Source organism: Benincasa hispida, chromosome 8, assembly GCF_009727055.1.
Source record: "Benincasa hispida cultivar B227 chromosome 8, ASM972705v1, whole genome shotgun sequence".
Classification (NCBI taxonomy): domain Eukaryota; kingdom Viridiplantae; phylum Streptophyta; class Magnoliopsida; order Cucurbitales; family Cucurbitaceae; genus Benincasa; species Benincasa hispida.
The window spans coordinates 14494488-14514122 of NC_052356.1; the positions used below are offsets into that span (position 1 = coordinate 14494488).

Sequence of the window (19635 nt, forward strand, 5' to 3'; positions counted from 1 at the left end):
GTCATCTGGTTCCAATTAAGCAACCTTCATATTAGTCCCACCAATTGTTTCTTCTTCCAATGCAAGCTCTTCCTCGATCTTTCTACCTTTCTATTCGACTCATCTTCAACTAATTTTTTATTTACTTTTACTTCGTTCATTTTTTGCACAATTTCATAGCCCGTTTGGATGAGTTCTTGACCTTATATTAATACAACAAGCTCTTGGTTTTGATTTTCTTGAATTATTTCTTTTTTGAACACTTGCCATTATTTTGAAAGTTGATCCATGTTTTAAGTCATCTTTTCTAACAGATATTGGATCTCTTTTACTCCCTTCTTCATTTCCTTCAATACTTCAAGATTGATATATAAATTGAGTGTCTTGAACAAGTTTCAACTTCATATTTGTCGTAGGGCAGATTCTTCGGTTTTCTTGAATATGTTTCAAACTCTGCCTCTACTGAATATAGAGCTCCTTCTTTGAGAATTTGTGAAGGAACGTGGATTCAAAAATTATTGACATGACTAAAAACTGATACTTGGAACTCATTTACAATGTTTTGTGACAGTCAATTACTCATTAGTATTGCAAAGAACCCTATGCATAATAACAGAACAAAACACATAAAGCTTGATCACCATTCATTATTTGAGAAGGTCAATTATAACACAGTGGAATTATCTTATGTTTCATCTCGTCATCAAATTGCTAACATTCTCACCAAAACACTACCCAAGACAACTTTTGAAGATTTCAACTCCAAGCCTAGCTTGTACCCTATATACAACCCAACTTGAGGGGAAGTATAGATTTATTCCTTGGTTTTTTTTGTGCGAAATATATATACTTTTTTCCTTTTTAGGTTATTTCCTTTTCTATATTTTTCTTTGTATTATATCTTGTATTTGGGAATAGAAAATAATTTTCTCCCAAAACTTTACAAATTAATCCTAATTCTAATTAATCAAGGAAACAAATACTAATCCTAATAAACCAATGGAAACTAATCCTAATCTTAATCAATCAAAGATTTGACCAAGATAGCCAAATTTACCCTAATCCCTACACTACACTACACTAGACTACATAACTAAAGATAAATCCACTCACAATTTTTGAAGATGTGGTAGACCCGAAAGACTGGATGGTATGTTGCCAGTAAGACGGTTGTTGGACAAGATGCTGCATTTAATATATAGATAAGAAAAATATCAAGCGGCCATTCAACATCATATTTTTATTGCAGGTTTTAAATCTTCGAAGCTCTTTAATCGAACAGTGAAGTTTTAATTGCCAAAGATAAAGATGAGATTCTTACATGGTTGTGATATTCTCAGAGAGTTTACTTCGTGGTATCAGTCCACTTAGTTGATTGGAACTTAGATCTCTGAAATACGAAGAAACAGTAAAGATATTAGGGTCAATTTTGAAGGCGTCTACCTCTTACATTCATGAAGCTAATATAATAAAGACGTCATATATCTATACTTATACTCAAGAAACCTAATCTAGACTTACAGATAACCGAGGTTCTTTATTCTGCTCAGATCTGGAATTGACCCTTGCAAGGTACAGTTCCTTAAACTCCTGTGCAAATCAATCACAAAGACAACCAATAAATTTACGTCAGTACAACTCCACAATTTTTATTTGAACGAAAACATAACTTTTCATTGAAATAATGAAACGAGGTCAATGTTCAAATTACAAAAGAGGATACTAAATATAAAGCTATCAAAAGCTTGCCAGTATAAGAACAGAAAATCAAAACTAGACCGAGATATCCAATAAAAGAACAGAATAAAAGCTTGACATGGAAAGAGACTTCTTCTAGGACTGATTGAATTCTGAAAAAAACAAAAACCAGCTTCTTGAGGATGTTTTATCATCAACAAGAGCTTGGACTTGACTGTCAAAAAATGCGGTGCACTTCTCTAACCCCCTTCTATTAACAAGCGAGTGAACAGTATAAACCAAATCCCAAACTTCATTGCTTTTCTTGAGAAGCTCAATCCAATTAACAACAATGGACTTGTGCAGACGGTAACCAAATCCAAATCCACCGTCTTGGATAGGAATGCAAAAGGTAGGTAATCCACTATTCCACTCATATCTTCACCAATTGTGACAGCCTTGGGATAAAGCCCAAGAAATACATCATTCACCAGCAAAAAATAAAAATAAAAAAATACATCATTCACCAGCAACAAATACACTAACATCATCTATATCTGTAGTAAATCCAAAGTACTCGTTATGGTTTCTAGTAAACCCTACCTCTAAGACAATGTGAAGGATTCTTTCTTTGCAGTTCGTCAGCCAAATTAAGACTTCCATTGATCATAATCCAAACAATAATGTTGATTCTCTTTGGACTCTGTGACCAAATTGCTTTATAAAGATCATTGGCCATCAAGGAAGAAAAAGCCAAATAACTCGAGAGAGATTTAAACGTGAAGGATCTTGAAGATTCAAGAGCCCAACATTCCCACTAGAAGATAATAAAACCAAAGAAAGGCATGATAGAAGAATCTGAAATTCAGCAGCCTCATCATCCTTCAAAGCTCATCTAAAGAAAAAACTCCTAAAAGAAGATGCATCCCACAAAGAACTAATAGTGCCATCTGTTTCATTAGATATTAAAAAAAGCCGTGAAAACCTAGTTTTGAAAGAAGCTTCCGCCAATCAAGTATCTTTCAAAAAGGAAACGTGAATAACATTGCCAATTTTGAAGTGCAAGACTCTCCACCTTTTCCACGACTTAGAGATCCTGACCCAAGGGATGCAGAGACTAGAGTGACCCTTACCGCATCCATCCAAACTAATTAGAGCCGTGAATGTTAATGATAACCTTCCCCCAAAAAGATCCATTTTCTTGCATAAATCTCCAGCCCCATTTTGCAACAAGGGCCACATTTATGTGGTTAAAAGCACTGATGCCAAGGCCTCATTGAATCTTAGATTTAGAAGCCAAATTCCATCTGACCAAATGATTTATCTTGCTGCCCTACTGAACCTTCCAAAAAGAAATTGCGCATAAATCGTTCTAGTTCCAAACTGACAGAAGGCATAAGAAATAGGGGTGTGCATGGGTCCATCAGTATCGGTTTTGGGAGAAAACCGACCCCGAAAACTAACCAAAAAAAAGTGTGTGGAATCCAACCGATGGTCGATCGGTTTTGTCGGGTTTTTCTTTATATACAAGCAACGCCAAGATGAATGAAAAGGAATGATGAATTAATGAAGTGCCATTGTTTGGTTAACATAATTTGCAACTTTTTTAAATTTAAATCAATCATTTTTTTATGAAAAAATTTAAATCAGTCACGTAGTGGGTTTGGAAATTAGGTAACATAAAAAAGAAAATAATAAATCAATACTAAGGCAGTAGGCCTGAGCTTGGGCTAATGGTAGTAGCTTGCTTTTATACTAATTTTTCAAAAAAACAATTAATAGTAATAAAAATTTAAAAAAAAATAATAATATATGTCAGTCGGTCAGTTTTTCAAATTTTTTATGTGGAAACTAAAAACCAACCGACCTTAATTTGGCCGGATCGGTTTTTGGTGCCTTGATGCGCACCCCTAATAAAAAGATTAACATATAATAGATAGGAAGATTAGTGAACTGAGTTACATAAGGCTAAAAGTCTTCCCCTTGAAAGTAGTGGTGTTCGTGGGTTGGGTTAGATTGGATTGAGGACTTTTTAGACCCAACCCAATTATTCGGGTTATAAATTTCTTCAACCCAAATAATCTTTATTTAAAAAATGAACCCAACTTAACCCAACCATGAAATATTTTGGTTGGGTTGGTTAGAGTTACTCGAGTCATTTATTTAAAATTTTGTTCTAAAGAGAAGTAAAATTTAAATACGTAAAAATCTGAATTAATTATTTTCATATATTGAATTAAGATTAACAACTCAATTTCAATTTATATAATGAAAATTTTCTTTTCAAAGTGCTAACAAACTATTTTTAAGAGTTCTTGGAGAACAAATTATTCAAAAATAATGAAGCTAAATAAAACTAAAATCAATATATGTATAAATAATCGTATTATAAGTAACAAAAAATATATATTTTAAAATTAATAATAAGTTTGAGTTGGTTTGGGTTATATTAAGTGAACCCATGAACCAACCCAACCTATAAAATTTTCATTTATTTGAAACCAACCCAACCCAAATCGCACGGGTTGGGCTGGGTTGATCGGTTTTTTCGGGTCATCGGGTTTTGTGAAAACCCCTACTTGAAAGAGTGAAATTCAATTTTCTTCTGAAATTTATCAATTATAGGCTTTGAGAAGAAAGTTTGTTGAGGGTAACCCCCTAGGGACAAACCAACCAAGATAGAGAAAAGGTATAGTCTCCACCTTACATTTTAGTCTCGCAAAGTACTGAAAAAGCTTTGACTCATCCACATTAAGTCCAATTAAGGCTGATTGATGTAGGGATATTTTCAGGATTTACCCATTTATTGTATTTGTTTAGACTTAGTTTGTTTTAATTTTAGTTTTAATTATAGGCTTCTTCCCTCTTTGGCTGTGCGCCTTTGCTTTGAGTTATTCCCTTTGGTCGAGCACCTATCCCCTGTATTTTCTTATAAATAGGCCTCAGACCTCTTGGAATAAAGCAGACTATTCATTCTCAAGTTTTATCCCCAGCTGATGCAGAAGCATCCTCCTCCTCTCCTTGCTCGGTTATTCAAAGGCTCTCGGTGGTAGAACAGGTCGTGGAACTTCTGAAAGAGAATTTTTCAACTATGCAAGTGTCCATGGTCAAGAAGCAACAAGTGATGGAACAACTCACCCGATAGATTAGTAGGTTGGCTAAAGCCAAAGAAAAAGTGCAAGAAGACAATGTCACTACAAGAAATACTACTTTTAGTGACGAATTTTAGTGACAATTGTAAATCGTCGCAACTTTAGAGACAAAAACGTCGCTAAACTTGCAACGATACGATTATATGTCGTAGTTCAGCAACAAAATATTAACTTTGTCGCATATACATTGCGACAAAATGGTTAATCGTCACAATTTTGTTGAGACAAAACTCTGAAGAGTTGCATCCTGTGACAAAAATAACATAAAATCGCAAAGCCTAAAAAAGGCAGGACTTTGGCACAAATTTCGAAGCGTAGTGGTGTAAAGCCCATAATGTCACAGAGGACCAGCGTTGAATAGCCCAAATCGTCACAGGCCTAGTGGCGATTAGTCCAAAACATCGCAGGGCCTAGTAGTGATTCGCCAAAACGTCCCAGAGCTTTTTTTCAACCCACACTTACTGCTCGATAGGGTTCCACCATTTTACCTAAAATCACTTTGTGTCGTTCAAAACTTTGGAGGGAGAAGTTATGCCGTTCAAGAGTTTGAAGAAATTTCCTTTCTTTCGACGTGAGGTGGCACCTTCAGAGGAGGGTCGCCGACGTGAGGGTAGCCTTCAGAGAAGGGAGGAACTTCAGCGTGAATCAACTTCAGCATAGGGCAAAGTTGTGCAGGTGGCTATACTTTCGTGAGTTGTCTACTTCTTCCTCTAAAATTTGTTGAATGTTTGGTTAGCCCTATTTTCTCTCATATAGAGTTCTCCCTCAATTCCTCCTTGAAGCAAAATGGGAAAACAAAGAAAGGGCAAGTGAATAGGATTTTTGAGATATTTCCCCCACGTTAATGCCCAAAAACCAAGAAGCAAAAGCTTAAATTATTGGTTGACATTTGACAAACATATATTAAAGTTATGGTTTTTCAAGGTCCTTACCCATCCTCCAATGCCGATTACCCTTCAAACATATTCCACAATCTCCATATGCTTCCTCCTATTTCCTAGAGTCTCCCTAAATCCAAGCATATTGTACTACAATAACACTTCTCTTTTGCTACTCTGGCAGTTAAAACTTGGATGGAGTTTTCAATTTGGAGGATAACATGGACTATTTGTAATTTTTTCATTGAGTTTTATTGACTAATTAAGTTTTTTTTATGCATTTTGGCTTACCTCAAATGATATTTCCAATATTATTATTGGTAACATGTTGAATAATATAGCTCAAAAGGACAAAGTTGAACTCAGAAGTAAAAAATATTTGGTATGGTTCTCTTGCCCTCTGTTGTAGGATATGGTGCTATAGAAAAGAGAGTTTTGTTGTGTTGTTTTATTTCCACTTTTATTCATGGCTCTTGGAGAAGTGAGAAATTAAATCAAAGACAAAATTGAATGTGAAGGGGTAACAATAGGATATGTGCAAAAGGTTGAGGGAGAGCTTTTGCCAACAAGCTGTAAAGGAACTCAATATAGGATTTACTCTTACAATTTGTAGCTTTTATGTTGATTTAATAAATTATGATTTCTATGCTACTTATGATGATCGAGTGTAGACTTTTGCTTAATAATCTTTGATTTTGAGAATAATTGTTTTACTAAAGTGTGAATACTTGTGTGTTTACATTGATTTGAAGTAGGTTTATGTGAACAAATTTTTATGGTTGGAGCTCATTTACAAACGTTTTCTTTTGTTTGGAGATTCCGTTTGTATCTTGTAGCTCCTTGAATGTATGTACATCTCTGCATTTGATTTTTTAGCATTTTTGCATTTAATTTTTAGTTGAAACTTTGTTAGTGAGTGTTGATTATTTCCTTTATGGTGAAATTTTATATTGTACTTATTGTATTATATTTGCAATATTTTATTCTTTCCTTATTTGTAATTATTTTATTCTTTCCTTATTTTTAATTAGGTATTTCTTCTATTTAAGAAACTCTTTCCTCCTAAGATTAATAAAAGAAAAGAATAATGGTTTCTAGCATGGTATCAGAGCAACAAAATTTTGAAACCCTAAAACCCCCCAAAAAAAATTAAAAAAACCCTATTTTTTTCTTTTTGAAACCCTAGAAAAAGCCCAATCTTCTGCCGACCGGTTGCCGCTGCCCGTCAGCTATAATTTTCCTAGTTGCTGGTTCGTTTAAGCCATTGTGTTGTTTTTTTCTCAGATCTACTGATTTTGTATTCTGGGTTTCCTTTTTTTTCAACGATATATCGGACACTAAGGTACCCATCATTCGAGTTTGCGACTATTGCAATAAACCTCGACATACACGTGAAACTTATTGGAAACTTCATGGAAAACCTGCGAATTGGAAAAGTTCTAAGCAACATGCCTTTAATGCTAATGTTGTTGACTCCTGCTCGTTTAACAAAGAGCAAATTGATCAAATTTTGAAGCTCCTACTGACCAATTCATCATTTGGTAATCCTAGTGTTTCCTTGGTACAATCAGGTACTTGTCCTCAAGCTCTCTCTTGTCTTAATTCATCTCCATGGATTATAGACTCTAGAGCTTCTGATCATATGACCAGTTCCTCTTGTTTATTTGAATCATATTCTCCTGTGTATTGCAATGAAAAAATTCGCATTGCCGATGGCAGCTTCACCTCTATTGCAGGAAAAGGAACTATTCCTTTGACTACAAAACTTATATTACGTTCTATCTTTCATGTTCCAAAATTAGCCTGTAACTTGTTGTCTGTTAGTAAACTCTATAAGGATGCTAACTGTCGTATTATCTTTTGTGAAACTCATTGTATCTTTCAGGATCAGGAATCGGGGGGGACGATTGGACGTGCTAGGATGATTGATGGTCTCTATTACTTTAATGAAGTTTCTGCTAGTCATAAAAAAGTTCAGGGCTTGAGTAGTGTTTGTTCTCATTCTGTTAAAGAAACTATCATGTTTTGGCACCGTAGATTAGGGCATCTAAATTTCTTTTATTTAAAGTATCTGTTTCCCGATTTATTTAAAGGATTTGATTGTTCAGTTTTTCAATATGAAAGTTGCATTTTTGCCAAACATCATCGATCCACCAATTTGCCTAAACCGTACAAGGCTTCATCACCTTTTTCCTTAATTCATACTGATGTTTGGGGTCCGTCTAAAGTCTTAACTTATAGTAGTAGCCGTTGGTTTGTTACCTTTATAGATGACTATACTCGTTTAACTTGGCTTTATTTGTTAACAAAAAAGTCAGACGTAAAAGAGGTTTTTGTTCGATTTTACAATATGATAGAGACTCAATTTCAAACTAAAATTCAAATTCTTCACTCTGATAACGGCACTGAATATTTCAATGAACAATTAACCAATTTTTTGCAAGAAAGGGGCATTTTTCATCAAGCTACGTGTCGTGACATGCCTCAGCAGAATGGCATTGCTGAGCGAAAGAGTAGACACTTACTTGAAGTTGCTCGTGCCGTTATGTTCTCTATGAATGTTCCAAAATATTTGTGGGGTGATGTCGTTCTTACAACTGCATATTTGATCAATCGAATGTCGTCGAAGGTTTTGAATTTTAAAACCCTTCTTAATCACTTCAATGAGTTTTTTCCTAATAACCGGCTGTCTTCTGATTTACCAATTAAATTGTTTGGGTGTACTACTTATGTCCATACATCTCCTCTTTCTCGAACTAAGCTTGATCCTCGAGCCACTAAATGCATTTTTGTAGACTATGTTTCTCATAAGAAAGCTTACAAATGTTTTGATCCTTTGACCCACAAGTATTTTGAGAGTATGGATGTGTCTTTTTTGGAAAATCAACCTTTTTTTGGCCCAAATTTTCTTCATGAGGAGATATCTAACTTTGAAGATAATTTTTGGAATACTTTCTCTCTCCCAAACATCAATGGTCCTACCATTATGACCTCTAGTCCTTCGATACCAAGTATGGAGAGTTCTTCTTCAGGGGGAGAAACACTACAAAATGACTCTACAAGTCGAAATCCTAAACTTCAGGTTTATACTAGAAGAAACTTGACTCAAAGAGTCCGAGATCAGACAATTGACTTATCACAGGACCAATCAAATACTCCGATGAATGATCCTGAAGATCCAGGTATTAGACACTCTACTCCTATTTCTCCTAGTTCTTCATCTCCTTCTAATCCTTTACCTAATGTCTCTGATCTTGATATTCCAATTGCCCATAGGAAAGGTACTCGTAAATGCACCAAATATCCCATTGAAAACTATCTTTCCTATCATAGATTGTCCGACTGTCATAAAGCCTTCACATCCAAAATAACCAACCTATTTGTTCCAAGGAATATACAGGAAGCCCTAAATGATTTGAATTGGATATTAGCCGTGATGGAAGAGTTCAATGCACTGAAACAAAATTGCACATGGGACATAGTCGAACTACCAAAAAATAAGAAGACGGTGGGATGCAAATGGGTGTTCACTGTAAAATGTAAAGCTGATGGTAGTATTGAAAGGTACAAGGCCAGATTGGTTGCCAAGGGGTTCACTCAGACCTATGGTATTGATTATCAAGAAACATTTGCTCCAGTAGCTAAAATTAATTCTATTAGAATCTTGTTGTCTGTAGCAGTTAATTTTGATTGGCCTCTTTATCAACTTGATATGAAGAATGCCTTTCTCAATGGGGATCTTGAAGAAGAGGTTTTTATGGACTTGCCAGGTTTTGAGGTGGATCTCGGGATTGACAAAGTGTGCAAGTTAAAGAAATCATTATATGGGCTTAAACAATCTCCCAGAGCATGGTTTGAACGGTTTGGAAAGGCAACCACAAGTTATGGATTCAGTCAAAGTCAAGTTGATCATACTATGTTCTATAAACATGATGGAAGTGGTAAGTTGGTTATTTTGATAGTGTATGTTGATGATATCATTCTTACGGGTAATGATGAGACAGGACTGAATATCTTGAAGAAAAACCTTGCTAATGATTTTCAAATCAAGGACCTGGGAACCTTAAAGTATTTCCTAGTAATGGAGTTTGCCAGATCTAAAAATGGCATTCTTGTCAACCAGATGAAGTATATTTTTGACCTACTGAATGAGACGGGTTTACTTGGTTGCAAGATAGCAGAAACTCCTATTGAGCAAAATTTAAAATTGGTTACTGCAACTAAAAAAGAAGTAAAAGAAAAGGAAAAGTACCAGAGGCTTATAGGGAGACTCATATACCTCTCTCACACATGTCCTGACATTGCTTTTGCAGTTAATGTAGTAAGTCAGTTCATGCATGCTCCCGGATCAGTTCACTTTGAAGCAGTTTATAGAATTTTGAGATATTTGAAAGGTACTCTAGGAAAAGGTATATTATTCACGAAGCATGACCACCTAAATATTGAGGTTTACACTGATGCTGATTGGGCAGGAAGCACAACTGATAAAAGATCTACTTCAGGGTATTGTTCTTTTGTTGGAGGAAATCTAGTTACGTGGCGAAATAAAAAACAAAGTGTGGTTGCAAGAAGTAGTGTTGAAGCAGAATTTAGGGCATTAGCCCATGGTATTTGTGAGGGCATATGGATAAGAAGACTATTGGAAGAATTGAATCTCTCAGACAATGCCCATACGCGTCTATTGTGATAACAAGTCAGCAATTTTCATTGTCCACAATCCAGTCCTTCATGATAGGACCAAACATATTGAAGTTTATAAACACTTCGTAAAGGAAAAGATTGATGCAGGAATAATATGCATTCCCTTTTTCTCGATACCAGAGCAAATTGCAGATGTGTTAACCAAAGGTCTTCCAAAATGGCAATTCAACAAGTTGATTGACAAGCTGACTATGAATGCTATCTTCAAACCAGCTTGAAGGGGAGTGTTGATTATTTCCTTTATTGTGAAATTTTATATTGTACTTATTGTATTATATTTGCTATATTTTATTCTTTCCTTATTTGTAATTATTTTATTCTTTCCTTATTTGTAATTGGGTATTTCTTCTATTTAAGAAACTCTTTCCTCCTAAGATTAATAAGAGAAAAGAATAATGGTTTCTAGCAGTGAGCATGTCGATAAAATACTTGGATATTATTGTTTGATTAAAAATCATAATGAAATTGTGATCTTGCCCTTTTATTTTATTTTTTCTGTAGGATAAAAATATGGATAAAAGTGGGACAAAACTTCGAAATAGATTATGTAAAGAATATACAGACGGAATAAGATCATTTATTAGCTTGGCAAAGGAACATGTCAATAAGAGAAGGTATACACGTTGTCCATCCAAAAGTTGTCAAAATGTCATAATGAAAAGACCTTGTGATGTCGAAAGTGATTTATATAGATATGGAATGGCTGTCACCTATGATAGATGGATTTATCATGGAGAAACTCCAGACTTTTCTTTTTTGGAATCTATAGAAACTCGTAGACGTAAAGAATCTGTGGAGCCTAATCATGAAGATATAGCTAATGAAAATGAAATGCGTGCATTGTTAACCGATTTAACAAGTGGGGGAGAGATTGAAAATCAAGGTGATGGGAGCTCCATCAGAGTTGAAACAAGTGATAATATGGGAGGTAATGAAGCATTGACCTTTTGTTCAATGTATTTGCATGGAATTGAAACCAAGTTCAACAGAACAGTTCGATTTGCATGGAATTGAAACCAAGTTCAACAGAACAGTTCGAAATGTTGATACATTAGATCTTGGTACCTCAAAAGACAATGGACATCAACCTATATTTTCACAAAAAGTAGGTCCAATCAGTGGTTCATGAATGAAAGAGTTATCACGTGTTGAACTACAAAAAGCTCATTGGTATGTTTTAACAAATTGTGAAGCAGTAGATCCATATAGAAGGCATGAAATTAGTACATTAATGAAAGTTTTCTTCATGAAAATTTTTTATTTGTTACTGATATTACGATCTTATAGTGAACACGAGATTGAGCTACAAAATAGAAATGAAGCTAATGTTCTTGAGATGCATGAAGCACAATTTCCAGATTGGGTTAAAATCAAAGTTTATATGCATTGGAGTATGTTTCTGTGTGTTGTAATCATTATCATAATTGTATAGTGATTGTGAGTTGCTAATGTTACTTAAGATACAATCGAAAATTCAGTCGATGACTAACGAATCGTGCGTGAGTTGTATGCACTTTCAAGTGGCCCTGATATTTGAATTAGTTCGTATGGGAGTTGTATATACAATGGTGTTTAATTCAACTCAAAAGATCGGGATGATCATTGCACAACTCAAAATAGTAGAGTTTGTGTTTTTGGAGGACATGATCGTGAAGGGGTCGACTTCTATGGTATCTTAAAAGAAGTGATCGAATTGAAGTATGTCGAAAGGAAACAAGTTGTTTTATTTCGATGTAATTGGTATGATACAAATCCCAAAGAAATCGAATTCGTGAAGATCGCCATTTTACAAGCATAGATACTTGATACTATTGGTATCAAAATGATTCATTCTTGTACACTTGTATATATATGTTTCTTTAGTGAATGGAAGAAAGTATTCTGATTCTCTCAAACCTGAGAGTTTTACATGGTATCAGAGCGCTCTAGAAAATTAGAGTTTTGTGAACCTTAGGGTTAGAGAATTTAGAACCTTTTTGTGTTACATCTAGGGTTTTTTGTGGAAGGGTAAGTTTATACTTTTGCCCACCGCTGCCATCCTCGATTTGTTCGCCGTCGTTAGCCGCCGTCAACCACTGCCACCACCGCTATTTTTCGACACCGCCCAGTCCAACGAGGAGCCCAACCACCGATCTATAGAACCCAAAGTTCGGTGTCCATCTGACTAGCGCGTGAAGCTCACGTGTCGCCTCTTCTCTCGGCGTCCGATCCACGCACCGACACATGTAGGCATGTGCAACGTTATGGTTCGTCTTTTGTGGGTGTCATCGGATTTGTTTCCTCTCTTGGTGTGTTTGTTTGGGTTATATACTTACTGTTTGAGATTCATTGAAGGAAAAATCTCTTCGGTAAATTAGGGTTTGCTTCAACACAACTTTCCTTTAAATTTTAATATGTCTTTTTGTCTGATTTTTTTAGGTAATGGCTGATAAGAAACCAATAGTCACGTCTGAGATGATTCCTATGATGTCAAAAGTAACCGAATACAAGTTGAATGGATCAAACTACTATTCCTAGAGATCAAATGTTCACCACTTTATTAGGAGCATTGAGATGGATGATCATATCAAGGAAGAGCCACCGACTGATGCTACTAAAGAGATTTGGTGGCAAGACGATTCAAGAATGCTTCTACAAATCAAGAATTCGATCGACCGTGAAATCGTTGAGTTAGTAAATCACTCTGAATCAGTCAAGGAACTATTGGAGTATTTGGGTTTTCTTTATTCTGGGAAAGAGAACACTAATAGAGTGTTTGATGTGTATAAGACTCTATATCAACCTGATCAAGGAGAGAAATCCCTTACAAATTACTTTATGGAGGTCAAAAATACATGTGTGGAATTCAATGCCTTAATGCCAATTAGCACTGACCCAAAAGTTCTGAGCCAAGTTCTAATGGCTCAACGGGAAAAGTTGTTTATCGTGAGTTTCTTAGTTGGGCTTGTACCTAAATATGAGATGGACAGAGATCAAGTTTTGTCTAGCTCAAACATCTCATCATTGGAAGAAGCTTAGACTCGAATACTTCGTACAGAGAAGCCACCAATTATGTCATCTGATTCTAGCAATGCTTTAATTGAGCGCATAAATGACTATAGAGGTAATAAGGGGATTGGATCAAATAGCTCCAAAAGTTATCCCAATAACCAACAATCAAATTTAGGAGATGTTGTTTGCTATTACTGTCGTAAACCTGGCCGTACAAAACATGAATGCAAAAAATTGTTGAGTAAGGATCAAAGGGCGCCATTTACACATGTCACTTCTACTCCTGGTAATCTTGACAAGTTAATTAAGATCTCTGCAGAGAAGTTTTCTAAATTTCAACGGTATCAAGAGTCATTAATGGCATCATCTTCTACTCCCAATACTGCCATCGCAGAGACAAGTAACATCTTTAAATGTCTTCTTTCCTCCATTTCAAAATGGGTCATTGACTTTGGCGCTATAGACTATATGACAAGTAACTCCAATTTATTCTCCAACCTTTGTACATCTACCTTCTCACCTAGTGTCACTATAGCTGATGGAACTTCAACTTCTGTTCTAGGATCAGGGACCGTCCATCTTACTGAATCAATTTCTTTGTCCTCGGTTTTAGATTTACCACAATTCTCCTTTAATCTGATTTCGGTTAGTAAATTCACTCGTGATCTTCATTGTTATGTCCCCTTTTTTCCTGATTATTACTTATTTCAAGATCTTACGACAAAACAGACTATTGGTAAATGGTGTGAATTTGGAGGTCTTTACATCTTTGAACCACAAATACCTATAGTCATCACATGCTCTAGCGTGTCGTCTCCCTTTGAAGAACATTATTGTTTGGGTCACCCGTCTATCTCTATGTTGAACAGTTTCAACATTCTCGTGTAATGTGGTTGTATTTAATCAAAAATCATTCTGAGTGACTTTCTCATTTTTGTAACTTTCATGCTGAAATTTGATCTCAGTTTAGTGGTGGTCTTAAAATCATCCGGAGCAATAATACTAAAGAATATTTCTCTCATGCACTTAAGTCTTATTTAGATGTCCATGGCATTCTTCATCAATTTTCTTGTGTCAATACTCCATCTCAAAATGGGGTTGCAAAACGAAAGAATCGTCGTCTTCTTGAAACAACCAGGGCCTTAATGTTTCAGATGCATGTTCCAAAATCCTTTTAGGTTGATGTTGTTTCCACAACTTGTTTCTTAATAAATCACATGCCCTCTTCCATTATTAAGGGTGAGATACCTTTTCGTACTTTATCCCAAACAACATTTGTTTATCATTCCACCCAAAATATTTGGTTGTACCTGCTTTGCTTGGGATGTTCGGCCTCAACATACCAAGCTAGATCCAAAGTCCTTAAAATGTATTTTCCTTGGTTATTCCCGTGTTCAGAAGGGGTATCAGTGTTGTTATAATTCTAAGGTTAGGGTTTTCCATTCTTGTAAATATTTTGTGATATTTTCCTTTTCTATGCTTTGTACACTTGTATATATTCATATCTTTGGTGAATGAATAAAGTATTATGATTCTTTCTCAAACCTAAGAGTTTTACATGNGTTAGCCGCCGCCGCAGGGAAAAAAAAGCTGTTTTTTCGACACCACCCAGTCCAACGAGGAGCCCAGCCGCCGATCTACAAAACCCCAAAGTTCGTTTGCCATCTGCTTAGGGTTTTGTGGAGAGGTGAGTTTACACTTTTGCTCACAGTCGCCGTCTTTGGTTTGTTCGCCGTCGTTAGCCGCCGCCGCCGCCGCCGGGAGAAAAAAAAAGGCTATTTTTTCGACACCACCCAGTCCATCGAGGAGCCCAGCCGCCGATCTACAAAACCCAAAGTTCGAATCCCATCTGACCAGCGCGTGAGGCTCACGTGCCGCTTGTTCCTTTGTCGTCCGTCCACGCGCCGGCGCGCACACCATTGTTTTTGGTTCGTCTTCTGTGGGTTTCCTCAGTTTTGTTTACTCTTCTTGGTGGTATGTTTGTTTGGGATATATAGATATACTCACTGCTTGTAAAGACATCTCTTTGATAAATTAGGGTTTGATTCTCTGCTGTCCGGTGTCTATTTTTTTAGGTAATGGCTGATAAGAAACCAATAGTCATGTCTGAGATTGTTCCTATGGTGTCAAAAGTAACTGAACACAAGTTGAATGGATCCAACTACTATTCATGGAGATCAAATGTTCGCCACTTTATTAGGAGCATGGAGATGGATGATCACATCACAGAAGAGTCACTGATTGATGCTAATAAGAAGATTTGGTGGCAGGACGATTCAAGAATGCTTCTACAAATCAAGAATTCTATTAACCGTGAAATTGTTGAACTAGTAAATCACTGCAAATCAGTCAAGGAACTATTGGAATATTTGGATTTCCTTTATTCAGGGAAAGAGAATATTAATAGAGTATTTGATGTTTGTAAGACTCTATATCAACCTGATCAAGGAGAAAAATCTCTTACAAGCTACTTTATAGAGGTTAAAAATACATGCGCGGAATTCAATGCCTTGATGCCAATCAGCATGAATCCAAAAGTTTTAATGGCTCAACGTGAAAAGTTGTTTATCATGAGCTTTTTAGTAGGTCTTGCACCTAAATATGAGATGGCCAAAGATCAAGTGTTAAGCTCAAATATCTCATGTTGGAAGAAGCTTACACTCGAATACTTCGTACTGAGAAGACACAAGCAGGTACGTCATTGAATTCTAGTAGTGCTTTGATTGGGCGCACAAACGATTATAGAGGTAATAAGGGGTTGAATCAAATAACTGCAAAGGTCATCCCAATAACCAAAGATCAAATCCAAGAGGTGTTGTTTGCTATTATTGTCATAAACCAGGACATACGAAGCGTGAATGCAGAAGATTGTTGAATAAGGGTAAAAGGATGCCATCACCCTCTGCACATGTCGGCCTGATAATCTTGACAAGTCAATTACGATTTCTGCAGAGGAGTTTGCTAAATTTCAGCAGTATCAAGAGTCATTGAGGGCATCATCTTCTACTCCCATTACGGCCATCGCAGAGACAGGTAACATTTCTAAATGCCTTCTATTCTCCCCGTCAAAGTGGGTTCATTGATCTGCGATACAGACATATGACAGGTACCCCAGTTTTAATTTCTCACTTTGTACATACCTACTGCTTCAATATCTCCTAGCTGATGGAACTCCACTCCTGTTTTAGATCTAGGAACGTCTCTTAACTGAATCAATTTTTTTAGTCTGGTATTTTTTAATTACCCAATTTCGTTTAATTTGATTCGGTCAGAGTAACCCAATCGTGATCTTCATTGTTGTGTGTCTTCTTTTTTCCTGGTTATTGCTTATTTCAAAGACTTACAACGAAAGACTATTGGTAAAGGGCTGTGAATTTGGAGGCCTGTACATCTTTTGAAACCACAACACCTACGGCCTACATGCTCAAGCGTGTGTCGTCCCTTTGGTAGAGGCATTGTCGTTTGGGTCATCCGTTCTTCCTCTGCTACTTGAAGAGTCTCTCAATCCCAACAATTCAACATTGTCTTCTTGATTGTGAGCATGTAATTTGCTAATTTCTCGTTATGAATTCGGTAATAACGAGCTAGTGCTCCTTTTGAATTAGTCTATTCTGATGTTTTTGGGTCGCCTTGTCTGTTGAGTCCAAAGGGGACTAGGTTATTTGTACATATTGTCGATTGAGTTATTCTCGTGTTACATGGTTATATTTAATGAAAAGTCGTTCTAAGTTACTTTTCTCAAACTCATATTTCCCGTAACTTACATGCTGAAATTCAAACTAAGTTGTAGTGGTGAAATATAAAAATTACTGAAGTGATATGCTAAGGAAATTCTCTCAAAACTAAGTCTTATTTAAGATACCAATAGGCATTCTTCATCATCTTTTGTGTCGGTACTACCATCTCAAATGGAGTTGCAGAATCGAAGAATCGGTCAATCTCCTTGATGACAGCCAGAGTTTTGATTGTTCAGATGACATGTTCAAACTTTGTCGGGCTGATGCTGTATCCACAGCTTGTTTCTTAATATAATCGCATGCCTCATTCTTCTTAAGGGTAAGATAATACTTTTCGTAACTTTAAATGCCCCAGCAACATTTGTTTCCCATTCCCCAAAATAATTTGGTTGTGACGTGCTTGTTTTGGGGATTGTTCGGCTCAGCATAACGCAAGCGGGATCAAAGTCTGAAAATGTATTTTTCCTTGGTTATTCCCGTGTCCAAAAAGAGTATGGTGTTATTGTCCTAGTCTAAATAAATATTTGTTCGTCTCTTCTAAATAGTTTTTGAACATACCATTTTTTTTCATCACGTCTTTCTCTTCGAATAAGAGTCGGAGGGAGCCTTAAGGATATTAGAGGATGATTTCCCTTGTCTAACGTTATTTCTCCTTCCAATCCTCTGTCCTGATTCATCTCTACTGTGGTTACTCTATCTTCACACGCATCGTTAAGGGTTTTATAACTCGACGACAACCTCCTTCAATTCATGCCTGTTCACTAGACGTGCTTTTCGTCATTGAGCCAAAACGAGTGATGATCTTCCAATTGCTTTTCTTAAAGGTATAAACGTAACATGTGTTAATCTATTTCTTTTTGGTTTCATATTCATTTGTCACTTCCACAGTTCATTCATTGATCCTTGAAGTCTGATCCAATCCGTAAACTGTTCATGAGGCTTTGTCTCAATATGGTTGGTGTGCAGCAATGGTGGAGGAGAATGCTGCCTAGATGATAAATTGTACTTGAGATTTAGTTTCTCTCCCTGTAGGAAAGAAGGCTATCGGTTGCAAATGGGTGTTTGCAGTTAAAGTCAATCCTGATGGTTCTGTTGCTCAGTTAAAAGCGCGCCTTGTAGCGAAAGGCTACGCACAAACTTATGACGTTGACTATGCTGATACTTTTTCTCCTGTAGGAAAAATGGCATTTGTGAGGTTGTTTATTTCTTTAGCTTCAATCAATCATTGGCCTTTACATCAGCTTGATATTAAAAATGCATTTCTTCATCGTGATCTTCAAGAAGAGGTGTATATGGAGCAACCATCAGGGTTTGTTGCTCAAGAGGAGAATGGAACGGTGTGTCGCCTTCGTAAATCCTTGTATGGATTAAAGCAAAGCCCACGAGCTTGGTTTGGAAATTTTAGTCAGGTGATTGAAAGCTTTGGAATGCAAAAGAGCACGTCAGATCATTCGGTCTTTTTTAAGAGACCTGAGGGTGGTGTCATCTTGTTAGTCGTATATGCAGATGATATTGTGATTACCGGTGATGATGCTTTAGGTATCCAGTCTCTAAAGACCTTTCTTCATAGTCAATTCCATACCAAAGATTTGGGCATGTTGAAATACTTCTTAAGAATTGAGGTAATAAGAAGCAAGAAAGGAATTCTATTATCACAAAGAAAATATGTACTTGACTTGTTGACTGAAACAGGAAAGCTAGGGGCTAAGCCATATAGTACCCCAATGATGCCCAACTTATAGCTCACAAAAGATGGAGAATTGCTAAAAGATCCTGAAAGATATAGGAGGTTAGTAGAAAAACTTAATTTCCTTACAATGACTCAATCCGACATAGCCTATTCAGTAAGTATTGTGAGTCAGTACATGTCATGCCCTACAGTTGATCATTGGGCTGCATTGGAACAAATTCTTTGTTATCTAAAGGCTGCTCCCGGACGTGGTTTATTATATAAGGATTATGGTCATACTGATATTGAATGTTTCTCAGACGCCGATTGGGCAAGATCTAAAGAAGACAGAAGATCAACCTCAGGGTATTGTGTTTTTGTTGGTGGTAATTTAATTTCTTGGAAGAGTAAGAAGCAAAATGTGGTGTCACGTTCAAGTGCGGAATCAGAATATAGAGCAATAGCACAATCTATGTGTGAATTGATTTGGATATATGAACTTCTTGTTGAGTTGGGATTTGAAATCACCACACCGACAAAGTTTGGTGTGATAATCAAGCAGCACTTCATATTGCGTCTAATCCAGTATTTCATGAAAGGATTAAACATATTGAAGTTGATTGCCATTTTGTACGTGAGAAAATTCAACAAGGGTTGGTATCTGCAGGATATGTGAAGACTGGAGAACAATTAGGAGATATTTTCAGGAAAGCATTGGATGGAAGATGTATAGATTATCTATGTAACAAGTTGGGCATGATTAACATATATGCTCCAACTTGAGGGGGAGTGTTATAATTCTATAGTTAGGGTTTTCCATTCTTGTAAATATTTTGTGATATTTTCCTTTT

At 36.3% G+C, this 19635-nt stretch overlaps 1 protein-coding gene across 2 annotated transcripts in view; it reads right to left on the reverse strand.

The window, feature by feature from the left end:
- Nucleotides 1–19635, reverse strand: part of LOC120083996 (probable LRR receptor-like serine/threonine-protein kinase At1g06840) — a 46788-nt gene that overhangs the window by 14054 nt on the left and 13099 nt on the right. For both annotated transcript variants that reach the window (XM_039039900.1, XM_039039901.1), the window contains 3 exons: nucleotides 1501–1569; nucleotides 1301–1369; nucleotides 1093–1164 (listed from right to left, as the gene is read on the reverse strand). In XM_039039900.1, the coding sequence (XP_038895828.1) occupies nucleotides 1093–1164; nucleotides 1301–1369; nucleotides 1501–1569 (210 nt within the window). The remainder of the gene's footprint in view (nucleotides 1–1092; nucleotides 1165–1300; nucleotides 1370–1500; nucleotides 1570–19635) is intronic.